Source organism: Solenopsis invicta, chromosome 6 (genome assembly GCF_016802725.1).
Source record: "Solenopsis invicta isolate M01_SB chromosome 6, UNIL_Sinv_3.0, whole genome shotgun sequence".
Taxonomy (NCBI): Eukaryota; Metazoa; Arthropoda; class Insecta; order Hymenoptera; family Formicidae; genus Solenopsis; species Solenopsis invicta.
The window spans coordinates 3,520,166-3,545,262 of NC_052669.1; the positions used below are offsets into that span (position 1 = coordinate 3,520,166).

General features: G+C 24.9%; 1 protein-coding gene across 1 annotated transcript; it reads left to right on the plus strand.

Annotated features, from left to right (window-relative positions):
* LOC105193925 lies at positions 1-25,097 on the plus strand. Its single transcript, XM_039450409.1, is given in 33 exon segments — positions 1-284; positions 728-837; positions 1,626-1,719; positions 2,109-2,291; positions 2,565-2,658; positions 3,813-3,915; positions 4,060-4,341; positions 4,776-4,844; positions 5,125-5,293; positions 5,748-5,927; positions 6,020-6,213; positions 9,461-9,635; positions 10,189-10,295; positions 10,615-10,708; positions 10,948-11,133; positions 12,388-12,481; positions 13,129-13,231; positions 13,407-13,515; positions 13,603-13,709; positions 14,063-14,131; positions 14,329-14,497; positions 15,059-15,238; positions 19,100-19,203; positions 19,585-19,678; positions 19,895-20,080; positions 21,370-21,463; positions 21,583-21,685; positions 21,870-21,972; positions 22,059-22,165; positions 22,513-22,581; positions 22,781-22,949; positions 23,499-23,678; positions 23,742-25,097. Coding segments are annotated over 33 exon segments (4,419 nt in total). The 5' UTR covers positions 1-130; the 3' UTR covers positions 23,927-25,097.

A 25,097-nucleotide genomic window follows, 5' to 3' on the forward strand; every position in this document is an offset into this window, starting at 1 on the left:
TGTTTAGATTTAATTTTCTGTTTTATTGAAATAATAAAATTATTTTATATCTCTTAGAGTGTGCTATATTACTCGTGTTAACTTGGAACAGAAATAAAACAAATTTGGGTAGACTTTTAAATTACCAACAATGATTATCACTTTATTTACATTGGGTGCTATTTTTTTGGTATTACTATATTATTCTTTTCAATATGGAAAATACGTAAAACTAATTAATAAAATACCAAGTCTACCGACACTCCCATTGCTCGGCCATACTTTAGATTTAATGGGTTCACAAGGCAAGTAAAACTATCTAAAAATCTGAATTTTACTGATTAGCATTTGCATTTTTTTGTTTACAAGTAATATTTATTAATAAGATCATTTAATAAATAATAGTTATAATTGGTTTGTGCAAGGTTTAGCTAAATGCGAAAATTTTTTTTTTTTAACAAGATGAGAAGTATCAATGCTTATTAATTTTTTTAAAATTAATATATGTATTTAAACCGTAAAAAATCACAATTAAACTGTAGAGATTAATAAGGTTTTACTCTGAGTCCTCCACTCAAGTGAACCAAAATGCATTTAAAGATTAGACTAATTTTCTTAAAAAAACGTCTAAAATAAACACTAAACTTTTATTTAGATTTAATTAACAATACATGAAAATAGTTACACGTAAATAATTTCAAAAAATTAAATTTAATGTTATTTTTTTTTTTTTTTTTTTTTATTTTAGAGAATCTTTGGAAGATTCAACGTGTATCTTGTAAACTTCATTATCCAATTTATAAATTATGGTGCGGTCCAATTGCTTTTGTCAGCGTTCACCATCCAGATGACGTAGAGGTAAAAGAAAGATTAAAAAATAAGTTATCAATACCTTTTATCAATGTACTTTTTAATAACAATTCAAATGCGTAACGGGTCCCCCACAATTGTATGTCATATTGTGTGTTTTAGTCACGTTTTGAAATTGACTGAAGTATGTTATATTTTTTGAATCACTGATCAAAAGTCTTAATGAACACAAAGCTAGAAAATAGATATACAGTTTTCTCGCTATAACAAATAACTTAAAAATATTGTATTTTATTATTACTTTAATATTTATTAATTTCAAATAATACGTGATAATTTTATTATATATGTGAAAAGATTTTACGTGTACACCCAGACAGCAACATGTTTATAAAAAATTTACAAAATATTTATAACTGTTTGAATATTTTATAAATATTTATCAAAATATTCATAAAATATAATTGTAATTTTAGATTGCACAGATCGTAAAAATGTATTATATAGTACAATAAATAACATATTTTATAAAAATACATACATCAAAGCGTATTTCAGTGCTTCAAAAATTTAAGATGCCATTATAACGCTTTGTGATTGATTTATAATATTATAAGACAGTACTTAAAATAATCTTACATGTAAAAAACCAACTAGGAATGATGACCTATAAGTTTGTATGTGACTAAACATGAAAAATTGTTTCTTGAAAAATTTATAATGATTATTCAAGAATAATGTTTTGATATATTTGTCAGAAGATCGTACTACATTTAAAATCATTATTCGTAAAAAAACATCATTATTATTTAATTTGATTTTGTTTTTAATTTTAGAAAATATTAAGCAACACAAAGGAACATCTTTTAAAAGGCTACTTGTATGATATTTTCAAACCTTGGTTAGGGACTGGATTACTAATTAGCGAAGGTATCACAATGAATTTAATAAAAATTCTTAATCCTAATAAATAGAAAATTCTATATATATAAAAAAATATAGCTTTACATATTTTTTGTATCAAATTGTAATTATTAATAAATAATATAACATAAATGCAATATAAATATATATTTAATATTATTAATATTTAAAAACAATTATACAATATTTTAGAACGCGGAATTAAATATTATTTTTAGATAAGAAAATATACATTTAAAGCCATTAACAATATGTAATATAAAAAAGATACAATGTTTTAATCTCAATTAATTATATGATCTCTGTTGCATCAAGTTAAATAGTATAAAACTGGATAAAGTTTACAATGTAAATCGCATATAGTGTACACCTTCATTATTTTATTTTTGTTACAGGGGTCAAATGGCACAAAAGGCGAAAGATGCTAACACCTACATTTCATTTTAAAATATTAAAACAGTTTGTTGAAATTCTGATCGAAGAAGGAAATTGTATGATAAAATGTTTGAAAGATACGGATGGATTAGTTGATGACTTAATGTGTCTTGTCAGTAAACATACATTAAATTCAATATGTGGTAAATTGATATATATTTATAAAGCACGAAAGAGACATATTGTCTTACAATTAATATAGATATTTTATTAAGCAAACTCCGATGTTATTTACATAATAATTTTTATTAACTACATGTAATTAAATCTAATATTAAATTTACAAGTTTAGACATTATTTTATAAAAAAAATAAAGGTATAATTTTTAAATAAAAAATTACTTTTACTTTATCAAATTGTTAAAATTAAACTAGCAAAATTAAGGAAATAAATGTTCACATTTATGTAATTGCAGAAACCGCTATGGGCACTTCTTTGCATGAAATGGGTGAATTCCAGCACCAATATCGTGAAGCAGTCCACGAAGTAGGAAAAATTCTAACTTACAGGTAATTTGGATTTTAACTTGTGACGTCACATGCCTAATATGACCGCCTCAGTAAAAAGTACGTTTTGAATTTGCGCATCAAACACATTATTTGTCCTTGTTCAATCCAAGGGTGCTTCACGCTATTCACTCATTACAATAGCAGTATTAATTGCCGTATTATAAAGTTCTCACAATTCGTAATTAAAATGAATGACGAGCTGTGAGCGAGATTTTCTACAAGAGTCACAGGAAGTAAAACATTGCAGTGTACATTTGCAATATCTTAACTACAAAAGAGCTAATAGTTTGTTTCCACTATTTTCCTAAATCAAGAAAAATTGATTAATGTGGAAAATGTACTTGGAAAAGAAAAACGAGATGTTTGGCCGGAATAAAAAAGAATGCTAAAAATGAAAACAATTCCAAAATATACTATTGTGTGCAGTTTGCACTTTAAAAGGAGCACTTACAAATTTCCTGGAAAGTAGACATCATTTGAAAAAAATTATTACTGATAAAATCATATACGAAGAAAACATTAAAGTTGTCACTTAGAATAATGGTATTTTTTGCTCATTAATACAATAAGGTAATCGGAGCTATAGTTCATAGTGCAAACTTCATACAATAGCATGTTTTGCAGTTATTTCCATAGTCATTTTAGCACTCTTTTCCATTTCATCCAAATATCGTTTTTATACATTTCCGAATGCATTTTCCTCATTAATCATTGTTTTTCTTGATTTAAGAAAATAGCAGAAACGAACAATTGGCTCTTTTGAGGCTAATTGTAAGCTAATTGCAACCACATACACTTCAAAAAGTTTTACTTTTTATTGTTCTTGACAAAAATCTCGCTCACAACTCGTCATTTATTTTAACCACAAATCGTGAAAACTTTACAACACGGCAAATAATACTATTGTATTAAATGCGTAGGGTGAAATATCTTTATTGAAGAAGCCATTTAGAATATGTGACGTCACGAGTTAAAATCTCAATAGAACAATTTTAATCGGTTATTATTATGTGGTTATGGCTATTTTAACATTAAGTAAAAGAAGTAACGCTCATAAGAAGTATATAAGAAAAAATATGTAATTTATAAGACCATATAAATTTACATTTCTTAAAAAAATAATTATTTATTAAAATATGTGTAATAACATGCAGAGCAATGAGACCCTGGTTATTTCCTAACATGATATTTTCATTAACGTCAATGGGTAAAAAGTTTAATAAAAATCTGAAAATATTACATGGTTTCACTGAGAAAGTAAGTAAAAATTGTGTTATATTTTATTTATTTAGATTTATCAAAACTTTCTAAAAATTTCTAGTAAATTTAATATAGTTTTGTTATATAATATTCATACAATTTTTTAACAGTATAAATAATAAAAGTATATGCTGTTTTTAGATTATTGAAGAAAGAAAACAATATCATAACGATACTAATGAACGATTCTTGACTCATCTTAGTAATGATACTGGTATGCTAGACGATGAAGAAATGACAGGAAGTATGTGTATAAACTATCTAAATATCATCTTTATTAGTTCGAATGATATTCAAACTATTTTATCTATTTAAGTTAAAAAGAAGCGACTCGCTATGTTGGATCTTTTGATAGCGGAGGCTCATAATAACCAGATAGATGATTTGGGCATCAGAGAAGAAGTCGATACTTTCATGTTCGAAGTATGCATTTGTATTTCATGGGTTAGGTTTTCTATGAAAATCATTATCGTTCAAATTATAAAATAAAATACAAAAAGATAGAACAAATAGTTCAATATTTTTACATTTTACATTTTCTAAAAAGTTTTAATATTTGTGTATTTGCATATGATACATTTTTTATTTCATTAATATAAACCATATCATTAATGTTTCTAAAAACAGAAATTTTGAATACAATGTCTAGACTCATTCTCATCATCAAATCATTCGTATTATAGCACTGTAACACAAAACTACTGATTACTCGTTAAAAATTATCTTTTATTCTATACTGCGATATAATTTAACTTATTCTCTTTCAATTACATTTTTCTGTGTTCTCTTCTAAATTTCATGTTAGGACATCATTATTAAATTATACAGTTTGCAGAAATAAAAAATTTTATTTACAGGGGCACGATACCGTAGCAATGGGTTTGACTTTTGCAATATTAGTGCTAGCTGAACACAAAGATGTCCAGGTTGTTTTAATAATAAGTTATTTAATTACTAAATATAATTGCTTAATCTATTCTTTGTTCTGTTAAACCTTCTATTTGTACTTAAAAATTATTTTTACATAAATTTTATAAATATTAGTTTAAAGATACTCTCTCTCATAAAAATACAAATGTTTTTATTTATAGTTTAGAGAAAGATTATTTTATACCTATACATACATTAAAACATAAGTATAATCGCATTTTCAATTAATAATCAAAGAAACATGAATTAAACGTATAAAATTTTGTTTCCTGATAGGAATGTGCTAGAAATGAAGTTAGTGCACTTATGGAAGCAAATGGAGGAAAACTTACTATGTCAATGTTAAATGATATGCCATACTTGGAAAGATGTTTGAAAGAATCATTGAGATTGTATCCTAGCGTTCCCTTAATTTCACGAGTTCTAACAAAAGATGAACAAATACGTAAGTAATTACAATAAATTATATATTATATATATTTTTTAAGGCATAAAGCTATGAAAAAGTGTTACGCAAAAGTAACTTGTTTAATCCTCATATTTTACAATTAACTTAAAACAAAAATTTTTCAATAATTATTTATAAGTTCATTCTCTCTGTCTTCTTTCTGTTTCCTGTACACATATTTCCAAGTTTACATACGTATATTGCCAACATAAAACTTGTAAAGTCTAAGTATTTTACATTTAGTTTAATGTATGGATTTTCCAATTTACAAGACGATTAATTTGCATGCTAAAAATATATTTCAAATAAATTAGTTTACATATGAGTGAGAAACAGAAGAGAGAGAAAGAGAGAATGTGTGTGCGTGCGCGCAAGTGCTCACGTATAGTTTACAGCAGTTTATTAAATTTATAGTTTAAAAATTAAATTTTGTAATACATTATACTTTCAGAATCATATTTGGTGCCTTCTGGAACAATACTGCATTTAAATATCATTGATATTCATCGAGATTCAAATTTCTGGCCAAATCCAGATGTATTCGATCCAGATAGATTCTTGCCTGACAAAATTCAAAAACGTCATCCTTATTCTTACTTACCATTTAGCGCAGGACCACGAAATTGTATAGGTAATATATAAGATGCTGATTTCTTGTTTTACATACACAAACACACGCACACGCACCAACAAATTCTATTCTAATGTATTTATGAATAATAGGACAACGATTTGCCATGTTGGAAATGAAAGCTATAATGGCGTCATTGATATACAATTTTTATCTGGAACCTGTCGATTATTTGAAGGATCTTCAGTTTATGACAGACATGATAGCTCGTGTTACAGAGCCGATCCGTACACGATTTGTCCCAATCGATCGTGCGTCACCTGGTTCAACTAAAAGCTCACTCCTATAATTTAATTTAATAATAAGATAAATTTAAGAATTTCTAGTTAAGAAAATAGGGTTCATAAAAGGTTTTTATATATTCGTATAAACAGTAGTTTAACTGCACTCCATTTATACGAATAAATTCGTTCTCAGTTTCAAATATATAAAATTGATAGCTGAGCTCTTATTATCCGAACTCTCCAAGTAATAAGACACAGACTGGATAGTTCAGATAATAAGCTCGACGTGTTCGACTAAAGTTTTCTGAACATCATCTCCTAATAAGTACTCGTAAAAGAAGAACGCTAGTGAACTGACCCTTGCTAGCCTCATTGCAGTTATCGAAACTCTTTTGTCCTTTAAACGGGTTAAACGGAGTTCTATCGTATTCCATATTTGATATGTTGATAAAAACTATTACATCATTTTTTATTCTCAATGTTTGGAAAAAGAATTAATATTATTAAACATAAATTTCATTTTATAATAAAAATGTAATTTATTAAAAAAAAAAATATATATATATATATATATATATGTATATATGTATATAATTATATGTACGTTTTGCAATGATACGTACAATACTATCAGAATAACAAAACTTGTATTACTCACAGTAAAATTACGGTTAATGGTTTCAACGCATCCTATCATTACCAATCGTTATGTATCTGCCATAAGTAAACTTTGTGACCTATAGTATAACACCAGTGGTAAATTAAATTTAATTATGCTGCAAAGTTTTAACTATCCATGTTACAACTAAAATTTAATTACCACAAATAAATTTTTGTTGCTATAACTAATTTCTTTTTTCATACGGTTCTTACAACTGTACTATTTAGTTAGAATATAGTTGTCTTATAGCTAAAAGATTATTGCTATCTCTCTAATGTTTTGCGGAACAAATGGTTAAGAGACCTAAACTCTCGTAGAATAAAACGTCATTTGAAAAAAGTGAAAATTAAGCTTGTACAATTGTTCGAGTGATTTTTCATTCTACGAGAAAAATAGAGAGAAAGATAAATACACGGGGATTTCGGTGTCATTACAGTAGAATAGAGAGCAGCAGTAACTCGTGAAGAATTTTTACATGTAAAATAAAATTTGTATTATTATAATTCTTATGCATATTATTTATATCCCTATTTGCAAAATGTCTGTAATATGCTAGCAGATTAGCAGCAACTGAATGTACGTTAAACTTGTGTTCTTTCAGTCGAATCTGCCAATAAAACTTTAGCTATACTTTTAAGCTAATCTAGTGGCAGATTGGAAACAAATTCTGCTCAATTTCTGCTAATTTGCATCAAATTCCTCAACTGCGTGTAGAGATTTTTGTCACAAATTTGCTGTTAAGTATCACTATCATAAATGTGAATAGATTTTATTGTATTTCTAATAACATGCTACTCTCTAATAACATGTTCGTTATCTAATAATATGGTTATATTAATTATTTGCATACAAATCAGCATAAAATGAGAAATATAATAAAATTGTAATAAAATTATATTATAATAAAGTTACCTTAAATGGTAAGCATTTGACAATTTTTTCAAATTTCTGATTTGTATCTATTTTGTTTAATTGAGTTGTTAAACATAAATTTAGAATAAAAATTTAGAATTAAAATAATTATATTAATTATGTAAATCTTTTTATTTGTTAAAATTCTTTTAAAAGAAAAAATGTGTGGGAAGAAAAGATGTATGTAACTTAAAATATAATTACATTATTGCTATATTTATTTATAACTTTGCAAAAAAAATTTGGAATTTTATTGCATACAAAAGAATACTATGTTACTGAACTTAGATAGTTGGACGTATTCAGCGATTTCAATGTTTACGCAACCGTCACATATCGATATTTCCTTTTTTTTTTGATGAGTTGCACGAAAAGCATTTAGTTTGAAATGAATCGCTACAGAGTGTACAAGTCGCAAGAGATTGAGTGTTTATAACGTCACCTTTTACAATTATTGCAACTCATTTAAGACAGCGTGAGTATTATAATTTGTACACAGATGATACAAATTTTAAACACATTCCATAAACAATAGACGAGTAAACATTTTTATATATTATATAAAATTAGTTTCAATCGCAGAATATTTGAAGGATTCATGAAAGTCAAAAAGTATGTAAATATATTGCGAAGATTTATTATGTAAAAAATTATAAAAGTCGTTACGTAAGTCATAAGTCGTTATATAATCTAATAAGTAAAATACACACTAGATATATAAATAATTTAACCAAATTTTAAACAATTCCATCTAATAAAAATAAATAGTATGACTATCTAAAATTATTTTTCTGCTGACGTTATTGAATATATATGTAAATAAAACGTTTAATCAAAATTTACACAAAAAAAAGTTAGTATTAAATAAATAATTCATTGTTTCATTTATAAGCAAGAATATAATCCCGGAAGAATTTATAATCTTAAATAGACATAATTTGTTTATTTGAAGAAACAAAATTTCTCATGTAAACAAATTATGTCAGTTTAATATTATAAATTCTTTTAAGAAGATTTTATATTTCTGCTTATACATATATATATATATATATATATATATATATATATATATAATAATGAATTATTGACTTGATACTAATTTTTTTTCTGTGTAAACAATTCCATCTGGTAAATATAAATAAAATGTGTCTATCTGCAATTATTTATCTGCAATTGTTGACGTTATTGAACTTTCCTAATGTTGCAATCCAATTATTGATATTATATTATCTGTGCTTGATATCATTATCTACGTTTAACTCATGACTTGAATATTCTTTTCAGCTAAATACTTTGTTCACGATTCAACATTCGTACAGCTACAGATATTACATGTTATTATTTACATATTATAAAAATGTTATTATTTACATTTTATAAAAAAATTTCTTATATGTGTAAAAATAGCAGAGACAAATGCAAACAATTTAACAATTTAAAATCATTATTTGAGTTTCTTATTTATATCAAATATAATTATAATTTTTTAAGTGCAGTTAAATTTCTTTAATAATTAATACTAAAAAATCAATTTCTATTGCATATGAATATTTTTAAGATTTCTTTTTTAAAGTAATAATGTATACAAGATTTAAAGGTTTTATTGATCGTTTATATAAAATATCTTTTTTTAAATATTTTTTGTTACAGCGCATTGTATTACGTAACTCAAGTTCAAGACTTAAAAGAACAAAAAAAAAATTTACAGAAAATATTAAATTATTTAAATTACTGTTTTTTTTAATTGTTTAAAAACAATGTTTGTTACACTATTAATATTATGCGTTTCTATTATATTATTGTATTTCATTACTTATTATGGAAGATTCAGACGTCTTATCGGAAAAGTTCCAAGTAAGCCGGGCCTGCCATTTATTGGCAATGCTTTAGAGTTCTTCATGTATTCACAGGGTAAGTAAAATTTGTGAAAATATTTGTCTCAATAACAAGCGTTTAATTTATTTATAAATGTTAATTAATTAACAACTTAATTATTATTGATTATTATTAAATATAAGCAGCAAAAGTTTGATTGTGCAGTGTTTCAATTACTAAAAATTCAAACTAATGAAAATTAATTTATGGTGTTTAATTTAATTTATTTTTGTTCATCATGGAATAATATCTATTAATTTTACTCATAAAGTTTTACGTTACATTTAACATGTTTAAATTTTAGAAAATAAAGATTATGCAAAAAGCATAATCTTTGCTCTTTAAAGTAGACGAAACTCTTACTAAATAAAAATTTCATTTTTATATTAATTATTATGTTTAAAAAGTAATTACACAGATCAATTTTATTAATGATGCAACCAATAGAATATAAAGTTTTGATTAAAATTAATCAACAATTGCACTATTCTTCAATATATGTATACATATAACTTATATCGCAATTGTAAAGTAGAATAAAAAAATTTATATATCTATATGTTTAAATTTTATATTGTTTATACTTTAGAAAAAATTTGGGAGGCTGAACGTTTAGCCAACAAGACTCATACAATTTATACATTTTGGTGTGGTCCGATTGCTTTTATTGCTACACGCGATCCAGATGATATAGAGGTAAAGAAAATATCAATAAGAAGATAAATCATTGACCTGTTAATTATATATATATATATATATATATATATATATATATATATATATATATATATATATATACATTTGACATATAATACCTTTACTAATAAGGTTCCAAATATTATGACCAACATGGTTTTGAAATGTTTATACACACTTTATAGCTCCTGAATAAAAGTTCATTGTCAAGTTTTTGTTCAAGAATGCAAAACAACTGCTAAACGTATTATATTGCAATTTTTTATTCTGTTATTTAGTAAAAGTATTGTTATTTAAATTCATCCTGTTATGATTTTAGAAAATACTAAGCAATACAACACAACATCTTTCGAAAGGTTATATCTACAATCTTCTTCATCCTTGGTTAGGAACTGGACTACTCACTAGCGAAGGTATAAACGTATATAACTTTTGTAAAAAATAATTATTTTTATTTCATATTTGTACATTGGTTATATAAAATAATGTAATAATAATTCAATTATAGTCATACATAGAGTTATACTACTTCATATATTATTATATTGATATGATATTAATAAAACAGAATTACCTTTAGTAAAGTAAAAATCATGAAACGGATTTAACATTCAAAAGTATGCTGAGAAATGTAAAATTTTATTTGTTACAGGAGCAAAATGGCGAAAAAGACGAAAGATATTAACGCCTACATTCCATTTTACTATATTAAAAGAATTTGTCGATATTTTTACAGAAGAAAGTAATCGCATGATAAAATATTTGAAAAACATTGAAGGTTCAAATATCGATAATTTAATGAATTTTATAAGTCATCATACATTGAATGCAATATGCGGTAAATATATATATATATATCTCCTCTCTCTAAAAATGAAAAAGTTTATGCATGCATAGACATTCAATTAAGTATCAATTATACAATAATAACATAATAATACATATAAGATTACATAAAAATAGTAACACATAAGGTGTTTTATGTCGTTAAATATTTAGAATTAAAATAATTAGGTAAAAGAGAAGAAGATAATAAGGCACGCATTTCCATTTTATTGAATAAATTTGTTAATTTATCAATTGCATAATCGGTGGAGAGGACAAAGGATAGTAATATGAATAGCCTGAAAATAAATTTAAAATATTGGTTTAGTTTAAAAAATACAATGTTGTGTTATAAAATTATATATTTTTAATTTTTAATCGGTTAGAATATTTCTATGTACAGAAACATTAGAGATATTATTAGCGATATTCTATCCTTGCTTGACATTAAACAAGCATAAAATGATATTTCTAATGTTTCTAAATACAGTCTTCTCAAGTGACAATCGATTTATTAAAGAAATATTTCGATAAGAAAATTTCGCTTAAAAGTCCATATTAACAGATTCCCATGTTACTGTTTAACTTTACATAATAAAAAATTAAATAACATAAAGTCGAATAACACAAAAATACTTGAGAGTGTAATAATACGCTCAATCTTGAAAACAATAAAAAAGTAATGCCAAAATGTACTATAAGTGCCTTAAAAAGATTCGAAGTGCACAAAAGTAAAAATAAATGCCTTATAATAATTGGCCATAGTTATGCAAGTAACCAACCCACATAAAACCCATTTGAAAAACAAATGTAAATAATATTTGATATGATTAAAAATAATAAACTAAAACTGTTTTTTATTAATTTCAGGCATATATTAGGTTTAAATCGTTTTTGTTTAATGTAAAAAAATGTACGTATTACCCACTGTAATGATCACACAAATTCGAAAATTATAATTTTGTGGGAAAGATGTTTTTTTGTAATAACTATGGCCAATTGTCAGCTGTTGTGTATTGGCATATTAACGTCACTGAAAAATAGCGCGCTAGCAAACAAACATTTCTTTCAGCAATTGTTAGAATTTATCATCTAATAACAGAAGAGTAGCCATATTATTCTCTTTTCCATATAGCACAGATGGGATGTCTATAGGACGTTCAAAGGACGTACATACATCCCAAAAACATCCTTTTGATAAAGTGTGCTGTTTGGGTCTACATTAAATTTATAAGCGTTTATGCTAATTTAACAAATATACTTACAGAAACTGCAATGGGAACTTTATTGCAAAATATGGATGAATCTCAACAACAATATCGTCAAGCAATTCACGAGATGGGTAACGTTTTTTTTTATAGGTAATTATATATATACACAATTAATTTATCAAATTAGAAGGTCATTAATGTCGCCGTACTGCTCTGTTGTTGGATTATATTTCTTGAGAGATTATAAGACCCTAACGAATCAAAAAATAGAGTATTTATTTTACAAAATACGTATTTATTTAGGTAAATAAATGTGTAGTTAATAAGTGTAAATAACGGTGTGTTTGTTTAAAAAAATAGATATATACTAAATAACAAAAATTTTGAAAACAAAAATAGATATATTTCTGTTTCAAAAATTATATTTGTTAAAAAATATAAGACGTAAAATTACGTTAAAAAGGTGTTGTCAGTTTTTGAACACATTTTTCTTAAAATAATTACTTTTTAAAGTAATATCCGTGATATTCAAATATGATTTATCCGATAAATTAAAAATTTTAACGCAATATTGTTTTAATAACATTTGATATTGTATCACGGAGATTTCTTCCCGATTTGACGCATTGCAGGGATTAGGAATGACGTGTGCATAGCACATTATATTATTGACAATGAGTATTAAAGAGAAAAAATTTATAATACATTTTTTCAATTACAATTTACAAGAATATAAACTTAGATTCTCCAGAAATAATGTAACAATTGTTTCGTACGTTTTTTGCATATGTATCCAGACTAATGAGACCATGGCTTCACCTTGATATGATATTTGCGCTAACGCCAATGGGTAAAAAGCAGACAAAAAATTTAAAAATATTGCATAAATTTACCGAAAAAGTGAGTATCAGATTATAATAAAATTTTAAAAATACTTTTCTATAAAATAAAATAATGATAAATCTAACATAATCTATATAAAATCTAATAAAATTTATATCAAATCATTTAGGTAAAATTTAATCTTAATATGTTTTAGCAGGAAAATAATATAAACAAATAATGTATACTTTAGATTATTGCAGAAAGAAAACAATATCATGAAAGTACTGGTGGACAATTCTTAAAGCTTTTAGAAAATGATACAGACATAACAGAAACAGATGATGAGGCGATATTAGGAAGTATGTATTGTATATATAAAAGTTTTTTATTTCTATGTTACCAAATTAGTACTCTCAATGTTAATTTCCAATTTTTTTATATTTAAGTTAAGAAAAAGCGACTTGCTATGTTGGATCTTCTGATAGCGGCAGCGCGCAATAACGAGATAAATGATTCCGACATTAGAGAAGAAGTCGACACCTTTATGTTCGAAGTAAGCGTCTACATTTTATTAATATCCTTTAAAAAATATCAATATTCAAACTATGAATCATCTTTAATATAAATCAAGATACAAAACATTCTCAATACAATACTGATTAAATTATCAGAGTACAACTTTAAAAGTTGTACTTTAAAAAGGTTTTTAGTATTTGAATATTATAAAAAATAAATATAATTATCAGATTTTTTAAAGCATGTTTCTTGTAATTGCGTTCTAAAATATAAAACGTATAGTTGGAAATTTATATATTTAAAAATTTATATATTTTTATTTCTTGAATCTTTTTCTTAATATTGGACTATAACATGTTTGTAATGTAAGATAAATAATTTCTGTTATAGGGACATGACACTGTAGCAATGGGTTTGACATTTGCTATATTACTATTAGCCGAACACAAAGACGTCCAGGTAATCCTTTTTTATAAATTATTAAATCGTCACAAATAATTAAATACATTTACTAATACTTTTAATTTTTATTTTTATTTTACTTTTAACGTTTTTAATATTTATACTAAACATTAATATTTTACTTGCTTCTGATTGAATTAATAATCAAAGACACACTTTTTTTATAAAATGCAAAAGTTTACTTAATGATTTAGGAGCGTGTCAGAAATGAAGTTAAAACAGTAATACATGAAAATGGAGGCAAGTTTACTATTACAACGTTAAACAATTTGTTATATCTAGAAAGATGTTTAAAAGAATCTTTAAGGTTATATCCCAGCGTTCCTACTATTTCGCGAGTCTTATCAGAAGATACAACATTACGTGAGTAATTAATAATCTTTATATTATTTGAGCAATGAATGAGAAAGAAAGAAATATTGTAACATATAGCATATAAACTTCGATTGATCGATATTTTAATATTGAATTATAAAATAAATAAAATTATATTTTCAGAAAATTACTTATATATTCTCTCTATCTCTCTCTTTTGTCATTATTACATAAAATTCCTATTTTTAACATATAATTTTGATATAATATTAAAATAAAATTTAATATGGTCAAAACAAAAGTCTCAATTCTAAGCATTTTGATAATTTGTAATTTTTTCTTTAAAAATAACTAGTATAAATTAGAATAAATAAGTTTATTGCTTATTAAGCATAAAATAAATCTGTTGTAATTTATCTATTATATCTATTTTATCTAATAATTACTTGTAACAATCACTAATTTTATTTAATATAGAAACAATTGTTAATTAAATATTTCATATGCATATTTTTATATATTTTTACACTTAAGTATGTACCGTACGATTTAAATTTGATTATTTTTTAAAAATTATGATTTAATATAAACTATGGTTTATATCTTCAGAGTCATATCTGATACCTTCTGGAGCTGTAATGGTAATTCATTCCTATGATGTTCATCGAGATCCCAATTACTGGCCCAATCCAGATGTATTCGATCCAGATAGATTTTTACCGGAGAGAATTCAAAATCGTCATCCTTATTCTTACATACCATTCAGTGCAGGATCACGAAATTGTATAGGTAATGTATAAGATATTAATCTTCTGCAATATAAATAAATTTTAATACATTTACGAATAATAGGACAACGATTTGCTATGTTGGAAATGAAAACCGTAATTGCATCGTTGGTACAAAACTTTTATTTGGAACCTGTCGATCATTTGGAGGATCTTCAGTTCAAGAAGGATTTAGTAATGCGTGTTACACGTCCAATTCGTGTACGATTTATTCCAATCAAAGACTTACAATCTGGAGTCAATACATAACTTTATTTGATAAAAAAAGGCAATTCCTCTTCTCCAATGAAATTATGTATTTTTATGTTTCTTTATGTTTCTTATATTTTTATTGAAACAAAATTATGTAATTTCTAGTGGTGCTTTGGATAAATATATTGAATGTTATTAAAAAACCCATTTTATTTTATAAATATATAAATATTATTTGTCTTCAAAAATATGTAAACAGTCTTACCTGCCACGATTGATAAAATATGATCGGTTGAACAATTTACATTGTTTTATAATAATTTTCTTTCGAAAAATTTAATTCAAAAGCTATATAGTCATTACAAATAAAAAGTGATGTGAGTGTGGCATGACTTTCTAGCGTTAGGAAATGTAATAATACGTTACTATGTGTTTACACGGCCCAATTTACAACAAAGTTATGATCATTGGTGTGATACTACTGGTCAGTCATGTCATAAGTATTCCTCTGAAGAATAGAAAGATTGTGATTGGCTAGTTTCATAAAATTGATGTTAGATGTGTTCAGGGACACGCTATTAGTGTTATTTGCATTATTTTATTTTCGTTTACATCTAGAATGGCGATCTCTTCGAACGCACTCGTTATAACTTCTATATGACGGATCAAAGTCTCATAAAACAAAAACAAGAATTCAATTTTCTATTTCAGCGAAAAAAAGTCGGATTATAGCAATCAAATATGCGTTGGAAAGGGTAAGAACCACACTTTAATGTGATATCCAGTTGAATACTGAAAAAAATTGATAAACCTTTTGTAAGTCATGGAAAATGGCCAAAAACCTGATTTTATGCACCTTTAAGTTAATATATCTCAAAAACTTGACGTGATACGATATTTTTGCGTGATATGATATTATTACCAGATTCGTAATCAACACATCAAAATCTGTCAGATACAACTTCGTTTACTTTAAAGCCAAGAAATGTTGAATTTTTGTCGATCAGTGTTGTTTGCATACAAATCAGCATCAAATGAGAAATATAATAAAATTGTAATAAAATTACATTATAATAAAGATATTTTAAATGGTACGTATTTGACAATTTTTTCGAATGTCTGATTTCTATCTATTTTGTTTAATTGAATTGTTAAACAAATTTAGAATTAACATTTAGAATTAAAATAATTACATTATGTAAATCTTTTTATTTGTTAAAATTTTTTAAAAGAAAAAATGTGTGGAAAGAAGAAATGTAACTTCAAATATAATGACATTATTGCTATATATTTTTTTATAATTTTGCAAAAATAAAATTTAGAATTTAAATGCGTACAAAAGAATACTGTGTTATCAGATTTAGATAGCTGGGCGTACTCAACGATTTCATTGTTCACGCAAGCGTCGCTCATCGATGTTTTCTTTCTTTCTGATAAGTTGCATGAAAAGCATTTAGTTTGAAATGAATCGCTACAGAGTGCGCAAGAGATTGAGTGTTTATAACGTCACCTTTTACAATTATTGCAATTCATTCCAGATAGCGTGAGTATTATAATTTGTACACAGATAATACAAATTTTAAACACATTCTATAAACAATAAAGAAGTAAACATTTTTATACATTATGTAAAATTTGTCACAAAATATATAAGTTATTTGAAGGATTCAAGAAAGTCGACAAGTGTCTAAACATATTGCGGAGATTTAATATGTAATAAATTATATAAGTCGTTACGTCATATAATCTAATAAGTAAAATACACATTATACATATAAATGATTCAATCAAATTTTAAACAATTCCATCTAATAAAGATAAATGATATGTCTGCAATTATTTTTCTGCAATTGTTGACATTATTGAACAATTATTGATATCATATTATCTACGCTTAATATCATTATCTACGTTTAACACATGACTTATTGTTGAATATTCTGTTCAACTAAATATTTCGTTCACGATTCAACATTCGTACAGTTACAGATATTACATGTGTAGTTATTATTTACATTTCGTAAAAAAATTTCTTATATTTGTAAATATAGCAAAGGCAAATGCAACAATTCAACAACTTACACAATCATTATTTGAGTTTCTTATTTATATTGAATATAATTAAAATTTTTTAAGTACAGTTAAATTTCTTTAATAATTAATTTTAAAAAATTAATTTCTATTGTATGTAAATATTAAAAAAATTTTTTTTATAGTAATAAAATATTTAAATTAAATTTATAGAAAGTTAAAATAATTTGAATTCGTTAAGGTAAGTTATATGTTACTACTTATGCTATATGATATCAGAGTATGTCATAAAAAAATTATACACTTCTTTAAATAATTATAATACAGTTTAAAAGAAGCAACATATATTTCCTTTACTCAATTTTAATACTATAGAAGATATGATTTTTATATACAAAACATTTTTTTGTCTTAATAAAATATAATAAACTTTATTAATATTAAATAACGCTTTTAAAAATCTTTATTTGAATATTATAAAAATTTAAAAAGATTCTATTTTTCAAAATTTAATCGAAAAAAGAAGAAAATATCGAAAGCAAACCTTGTAAAATAGTTATAAAATGTAATTTAATCATATCAATTTTTCTTGTAGTTATATAATATATTATATAATGTATAAAAGATTTAAAGGTTTTACTGATTGTTTGTATAGAATATTGTTTTTTTTTTTTTTTAATATTTATGAGTATATAACATTTTATTTAAAATTTCTTATATTGTACATATAACTTATTGTTTATATAATAATAACAACATTCTTATTATTAATAATGTATTATTATTTTTTTGTTACAGCGCATAGTATTATGTAACTCAAGTTCACTTGAAAAGACAAAAAAAGAAATTTATAAGAAATTTTAAATTATTGAAATTATTTTTTTTCAACTGTTTTAAAACAATGTTTGTTACACTATTAGTATTATGCGTTTCTATTATATTATTGTATTTCATTACTTATTATGGAAGATTCAGACGTCTTATCGGAAAAGTTCCAAGTAAGCCGGGCCTGCCATTTATTGGCAATGCTTTAGAGTTCTTCATGTATTCACAGGGCAAGTAAAATTTGTGAAAATATTTGTCTCAATAACAAGCGTTTAATTTATTTATAAATGTTAATTAACTAAAAACTTAATTATTATTGATTATTATTAAATATCAGTAGCAAATGTTTGATTGTGCAGTGGTTCGATTACCAAAAATTCAAACTAATGAAAATTAATTTATGGTTTTCAATTTGATTTATTTTTATTCATCAAGGAGTAATATTCATAAATTTTGCTCATTAAGTTTTACGTTACATTCAATACGTTTAAATTTTAGAGAATAAAGATTATGGGAAAAACTTTAAAATCTTTAATCTTTAAAATAGGCGAAATTCTCACTAAACTTATGAAAATTTCTTAAGAAATTTTCTTATTAATTATTATATTTAAAAAGTAATTACACAGATCAATTTCATTAATACCGCAACTAATACAATATAAAGTTTTGATTAAAATTAATTTATAATGCACATAAAAATACAAAGGCAGTACACTTCAATATATGTATACATATAAGTTACATCGCAATTGTAAAGTATAATAAAAAAATTTACATATCCATATGTTCATATTTTATATTGTTTGTACTTTAGAAAAAATTTGGGAGACTGAACGTTCATTCGCCACTAATCCAATTTATGCATTTTGGTGTGGTCCGATTGCTTTTATTACTATACACCATCCAGATGATATAGAGGTAAAGAAAATATGAATAAGAAGATAAATCATTGATTTGTTAATTTGATAACTAATATATATAAAACAATATATATATATATATATATATATATATACACACACACACACACACCCCTCGCGCGCGCGCGCGTGCGTGCGTGCGTGTGTGTGTGTGTACATGCATTTGACATATAATACTTTTACTAATAAGGTTCAAAATGACTAGCATTGTTTTGAAAAGTTCATACACACTTTGTAGCTCTTGAATGAAAGTTTTTTGTATCATTTTTGTTCAAGAATGACTATGCAAAACAATTGCTAAAAGTATTATATTTCGATTTTTTATTCTGTTATTTAGTAAAAGTATTGTTATTTAAATTCATCTTGTTTATGGTTTTAGAAAATACTAAGCAATACAACACAACATCTTTCGAAAGGTTATCTCTACAAATTTCTTCATCCTTGGTTAGGAACTGGACTACTCACTAGCGAAGGTATAAACGTATATAGCTTTTGTAAAAAATAACTTTTTTATTTCATACTTGTACATTGTTTATATAAAGTAATGTAATAATAATATAATTATAATCATACATAGAGTTATATTATTTTATACAATAAAGTAAAAATGCAATAAATAAAGTAAAAATCACAAGATGGATTTAACGGTCAGCAGTATACCAAGAAATGTAAATTTTTATTTGTTACAGGAGCAAAATGGCAAAAAAGACGAAAAATATTAACGCCTACATTCCATTTTACTATATTAAAAGAATTTATCGATATTTTTACAGAAGAAAGCAATCGCATGATAAAATATTTGAAAAACATGGAAGGTTCAAATATCGATAATTTAATGAATTTTATAAGTCATCATACATTGAATGCAATATGCGGTAAATATATATATATATATATATATATATATATATATATATATATATATATATCCTCTCTCTAAAAATGAAAACATTTATGCATGCATAGACATTCAATTAAGTATCAATTATACAGTAATAACATAATAATACATATAAGATTACATAAAAATAGTAACACATAAGGTGTTTTATATCGTTAAATATTTAGAATTAAAATAATTAGGTAAAAGAGAAGAAGATAGTAAGACACGCATTTCCATTTTATTGAATAAATTTGTTAATTTATCAATTGCATAATCGGTGGAGAAGACAAAAGATAATAATATGAATAGCCTAAAAATGAATTTAAAATACTGGTTTAGTTTAAAAAATACAATGTTGTGTTATAAAATTATATATTTTTAATTTTTAATCGGTTAGAATATTTCTATGTACAGAAACATTAGAGATATTATTAGTGATATTCTATCCTTGCTTGACATTAAACAAGCATAAAATGATATTTCTAATGTTTCTAAATACAGTCTTCTCAAGTGACAATCGATTTATTAAAGAAATATTTCGGTAAGAAAATTTCGTTTAAAAGTCCATATTAACAGACGCTCATGTTACCGTTTAACTTTACATAATAAAAAATTAAATAACATAAAGTCGAATAACACAAAAATACTTAAAAGTGTAATAATATGCTCAATCTTAAAAACAATGAGAAGGTAATGCTAAAATGTAAATGTCTTAAAAAATTTTCAAAGTACAAAGGTAAAAATAAATACCTTATAATAATTGGCCATAGTTATGCGAAAAACCAACTCGCATAAAACCGATTTGAAAAAAAAATGCAAATAATATTTAATATGATTAAAAAATATAAACACACACACACACACAAACTGTTTTTTATCGATTTTAGGCATATATTAGGTTTAAATCGTTTTTGTTTTATGTAGAAAAATGTACGTATTACCCACTGTAATAATCACACAAATTCGAAAATTATAATTTTGTGGGAAAGACAATTTTTTGTATAACTATGATCAATTGTCAGCTGTTGTGTATTGGCATATTAACGTCATTAAAAAACAGCGGGCTAGCAAACAAATATTTCTTTAAACAATTGTCAGAATTCATTATCTAATAACAGAGGGGTAGCCATATCATTCTCTCTTCCATGTAGCACAGATGAGATGAATGGGACGTTCAAAGGACGTACATACATCCTAAAAACATCGTTTTGATAAAGTGGGCTGGTTGGGTCTACATTAAATTTATAAGCGTTCATACTAATTTAACAAATATACTTACAGAAACTGCAATGGGAACTTTATTGCAAAATATGGACGAATCTCAACAACAATATCGTCAAGCAATTCACGAGATGGGTAACCTTTATGTTTATAGGTAATTATATATACACATATATAATGTATCGATTTAAAAGAAGGTCATTGATACCGCCGTACTGCTCTGTTTTTGGATTACCATATCATATTACATATCTTTTGCAATTGTGTATGCAGATTAATGAGACCATGGTTTCACCCTGATATGATATTTGCGCTCACGCCTATGGGTAGAAAACAAGCAAAAAATTTAAAGATATTGCATAAATTCACTGAAAGAGTAAGTAAAAATTAGGTCATAGTAAAATTTTAAAAATACTTTCTATAAAATAAAATAATAATAAATCTAACATAATTTATATTAAATCGAATAAAATTTATATCAAATAATTTATGTAAAATTTAATCTTAATACGTTTTACCACTAAAATAATATAAGCAGTAAAGAAATATACATCCTTTAGGTTATTGTAGAAAGAAAACAATATCATGAAAGTACTGGTGGGCAAATTTTAAAGTTTTCAAAAAATGATATAACAGAAACAGACAATGAGGAGATATTAGGAAGTATGTATCGTATATATAAAATTTTCCATATCTATGTTATCAAATTAATATTTTCAAGGTTAGTTTTCAATCTTTTTATATTTAAGTTAAGAAAAAGCGATTAGCTATGTTGGATCTTCTGATAGCGGCAGCGCGCAATAACGAAATAAATGATTCCGACATTAGAGAAGAAGTCGACACATTCATGTTCGAAGTAAGCGTCTACATTTCATTAATATTCTTTAAAAAATATCAATATTCAAACGATGAATCATTTATAATACCTATAAATCAAGATACAACATATTCTCAATACAATATTGTATATTAAATTATCAGAGTACAACTTTAAACGCTGTACTTTAAAAATGGGTTTTAGTATTTATATATTATAAAGACTAAACATAATTATCAGTTTCTTTAAAGTATTGCTGTTTTTTTATAATTGCGTTCTGAAACATAAATGTATAGTTGAAATTTATATATTTTTATCTTTTAAATCTTTTTCTTAATATTGGGCCGTTTGTAATATAAAATAAATAATTTTTGTTTTTTCTCTAGGGACATGATACTGTAGCAGTGGGTTTGACATTTGCTATATTACTATTAGCTGAACACAAAGAAGTCCAGGTAATCTTTTTTATAAATTATGAAATTGTCACAAATAATTAAATACATTTACTAATACTTTTAATTTTAATTTTTATTTTACTTTTAATATTTTTATTATTTATACTCGTAAACATTAATATCTTACTTGCTTCTGATTGAATTAATAATCAAAGAAACATGTTTTTTTATAAAATGCAAAGTTTACTTAATGATTTAGGAGCGTGTCAGAAATGAAGTTAATACAGTAATACATGAAAATGGAGGCAAGTTTACTATTACAGCGTTAAACAATTTGTTATATCTAGAAAGATGTTTAAAAGAATCTTTAAGGTTATATCCCAGTGTTCCTGCTATATCGCGAGTCTTATCGGAAGATACAACATTACGTAAGTAATTAATAATCTTTATATTATTTGAGCAATGAATGAGAGGGAAAGAAAGAAATATTGTAACATATAACATATAAACTTTGATTGATCAATATTTTAATATTAAATTATAAAATAAATTAAATTATATTTTCAGAAAATTACTTATATATCCTCTCTATCTCTCTCTTTCGTCATTATTACATAAAATTCCTAATTTTAACATATAATTTTGATATAATATCAAAATGAAATTTAATGTGATCAAAAAAGGCTCAAGCATTTTGATAATTTGTAAATTTTTTAAAAAAGAAATAGAATAAATTAGAATAAATAAGTTTATTGCTTATTAAACATAAAATAAATCTATTGTAATCTATCTATTATATTTATTTTATCTAATAATTACTTTAACAATCACTAATTTCATTTAATTTAGAAACAATTGTTAATTAAATATTTTATATGCATATTTTTATATATTTTTATACTTAAGTATGTACCGTACACTTCAAATTTGATTATTTTTTAAAAATTATGATTTATTACTACGGTTTATATCTTTAGAGTCATATCTTATACCTTCTGGAGCTATAATAATAATATATCCCTATGACGTTCATCGAAATCCTAATTATTGGCCAAATCCAGATGTATTCGATCCAGATAGATTTTTATCGGAGAGAATTCAAAAACGTCATCCTTATTCTTACATACCATTCAGTGCAGGATCACGAAATTGTATAGGTAATGTATAAGATATTAATCTTCTGCAATATAAATAAATTTTAATACATTTACGAATAATAGGACAACGATTTGCCATGTTGGAAATGAAAACCGTAATTGCATCGTTGGTGCAAAACTTTTATTTGGAACCTGTCGATCATTTGGAGGATCTTCAGTTCAAGAAGGATTTAGTAACTCGTGTTACACGTCCAATTCGTGTACGATTTATTCCAATCAAAGAATTACAATCTGGAGTCAATACATAACTTTATTTGATAAAAAAAAAGCAATTTCTCTTTTCCAGTAAAGAATTTTAAAGTAAAAAAACTTTAATAGTATTGTTATGTATTTTTATATTTCTTTATACTTTTATTGAAACAAAATTATTTAATTTATAGTGGTGTTGGATAAACATTTTGGATAAACATATTGGATATTATTAAGTAACCTATTTTATTTTATAAATATATAAATATTGTTTATCTTTAAAAAAATGTAAACTGTCTTACCTGCCACGATCGATAATATATGATCGGTTGAACAATTAACATTTTTTTAATAATAATATTTCTTCAAAAATTTTAATTCAAATGCATTATAGTCGTTACAAATGAAAAGTAATGTGAGTGTGGTATGATTTTCTAGCGTTAGAAAATGTAATAATACATTACTATGTGTTTACACGACTTGATTTACAACGAATTGTTATAACATCGGTGTGATACTACTGGTCAGTCATGTCATAAGTATTTCTTTGAAGAATAGAAAGATTATGATTGGCTAGTTTCATAAAGTTGATATTGAGTGTATTAAAGGAGACGCTATTAACGTTATTCTATTCTTGTTTACATCTAGAAAACACAAATGGCAATCTCTTCGAACGTAATCGTTATAACTTCGGGGTAAATCAAACCGTGTCAAAGTCCGAGCGTCGCGCGCCGCGAGAAACAAGGCCGCACACGATGGTATTTTGTTTATAAAATATACATTAATTATTTCTATAAAAAAAAACTATATTTTGTTCACTATTAATTAATTGTTATCTTCAATTAACATTAATACTAAAAAATAAATGTAATTATGTTTAAAAACCGATTATTTAACCTATCATGATAAGAATAGGTATAAATGAGGTATCAGTAGGTTTAATGTTAATTGTCTCGATTATGAATTATTCTTGAATCAACGTTACTGTTTTGATTGTATAACAGATTCTTTTTGCACTTGTTTTTTTCTGTCGTTTTCTCGCTAAATATACGAAAGGCCTCCTTACGCGCACGCACGATACATCGTTTTTGTTGTGTAACAACTCTTCACGCACTTCTATCCCACGACTTCAATAGTGGCTGGCCATATGGCCATATCGCCGTAATGTTGTAAATGTTAATCGATCGACTGAATAAATCTTATATATTGCATAGCGTGTAAAACGTTAAA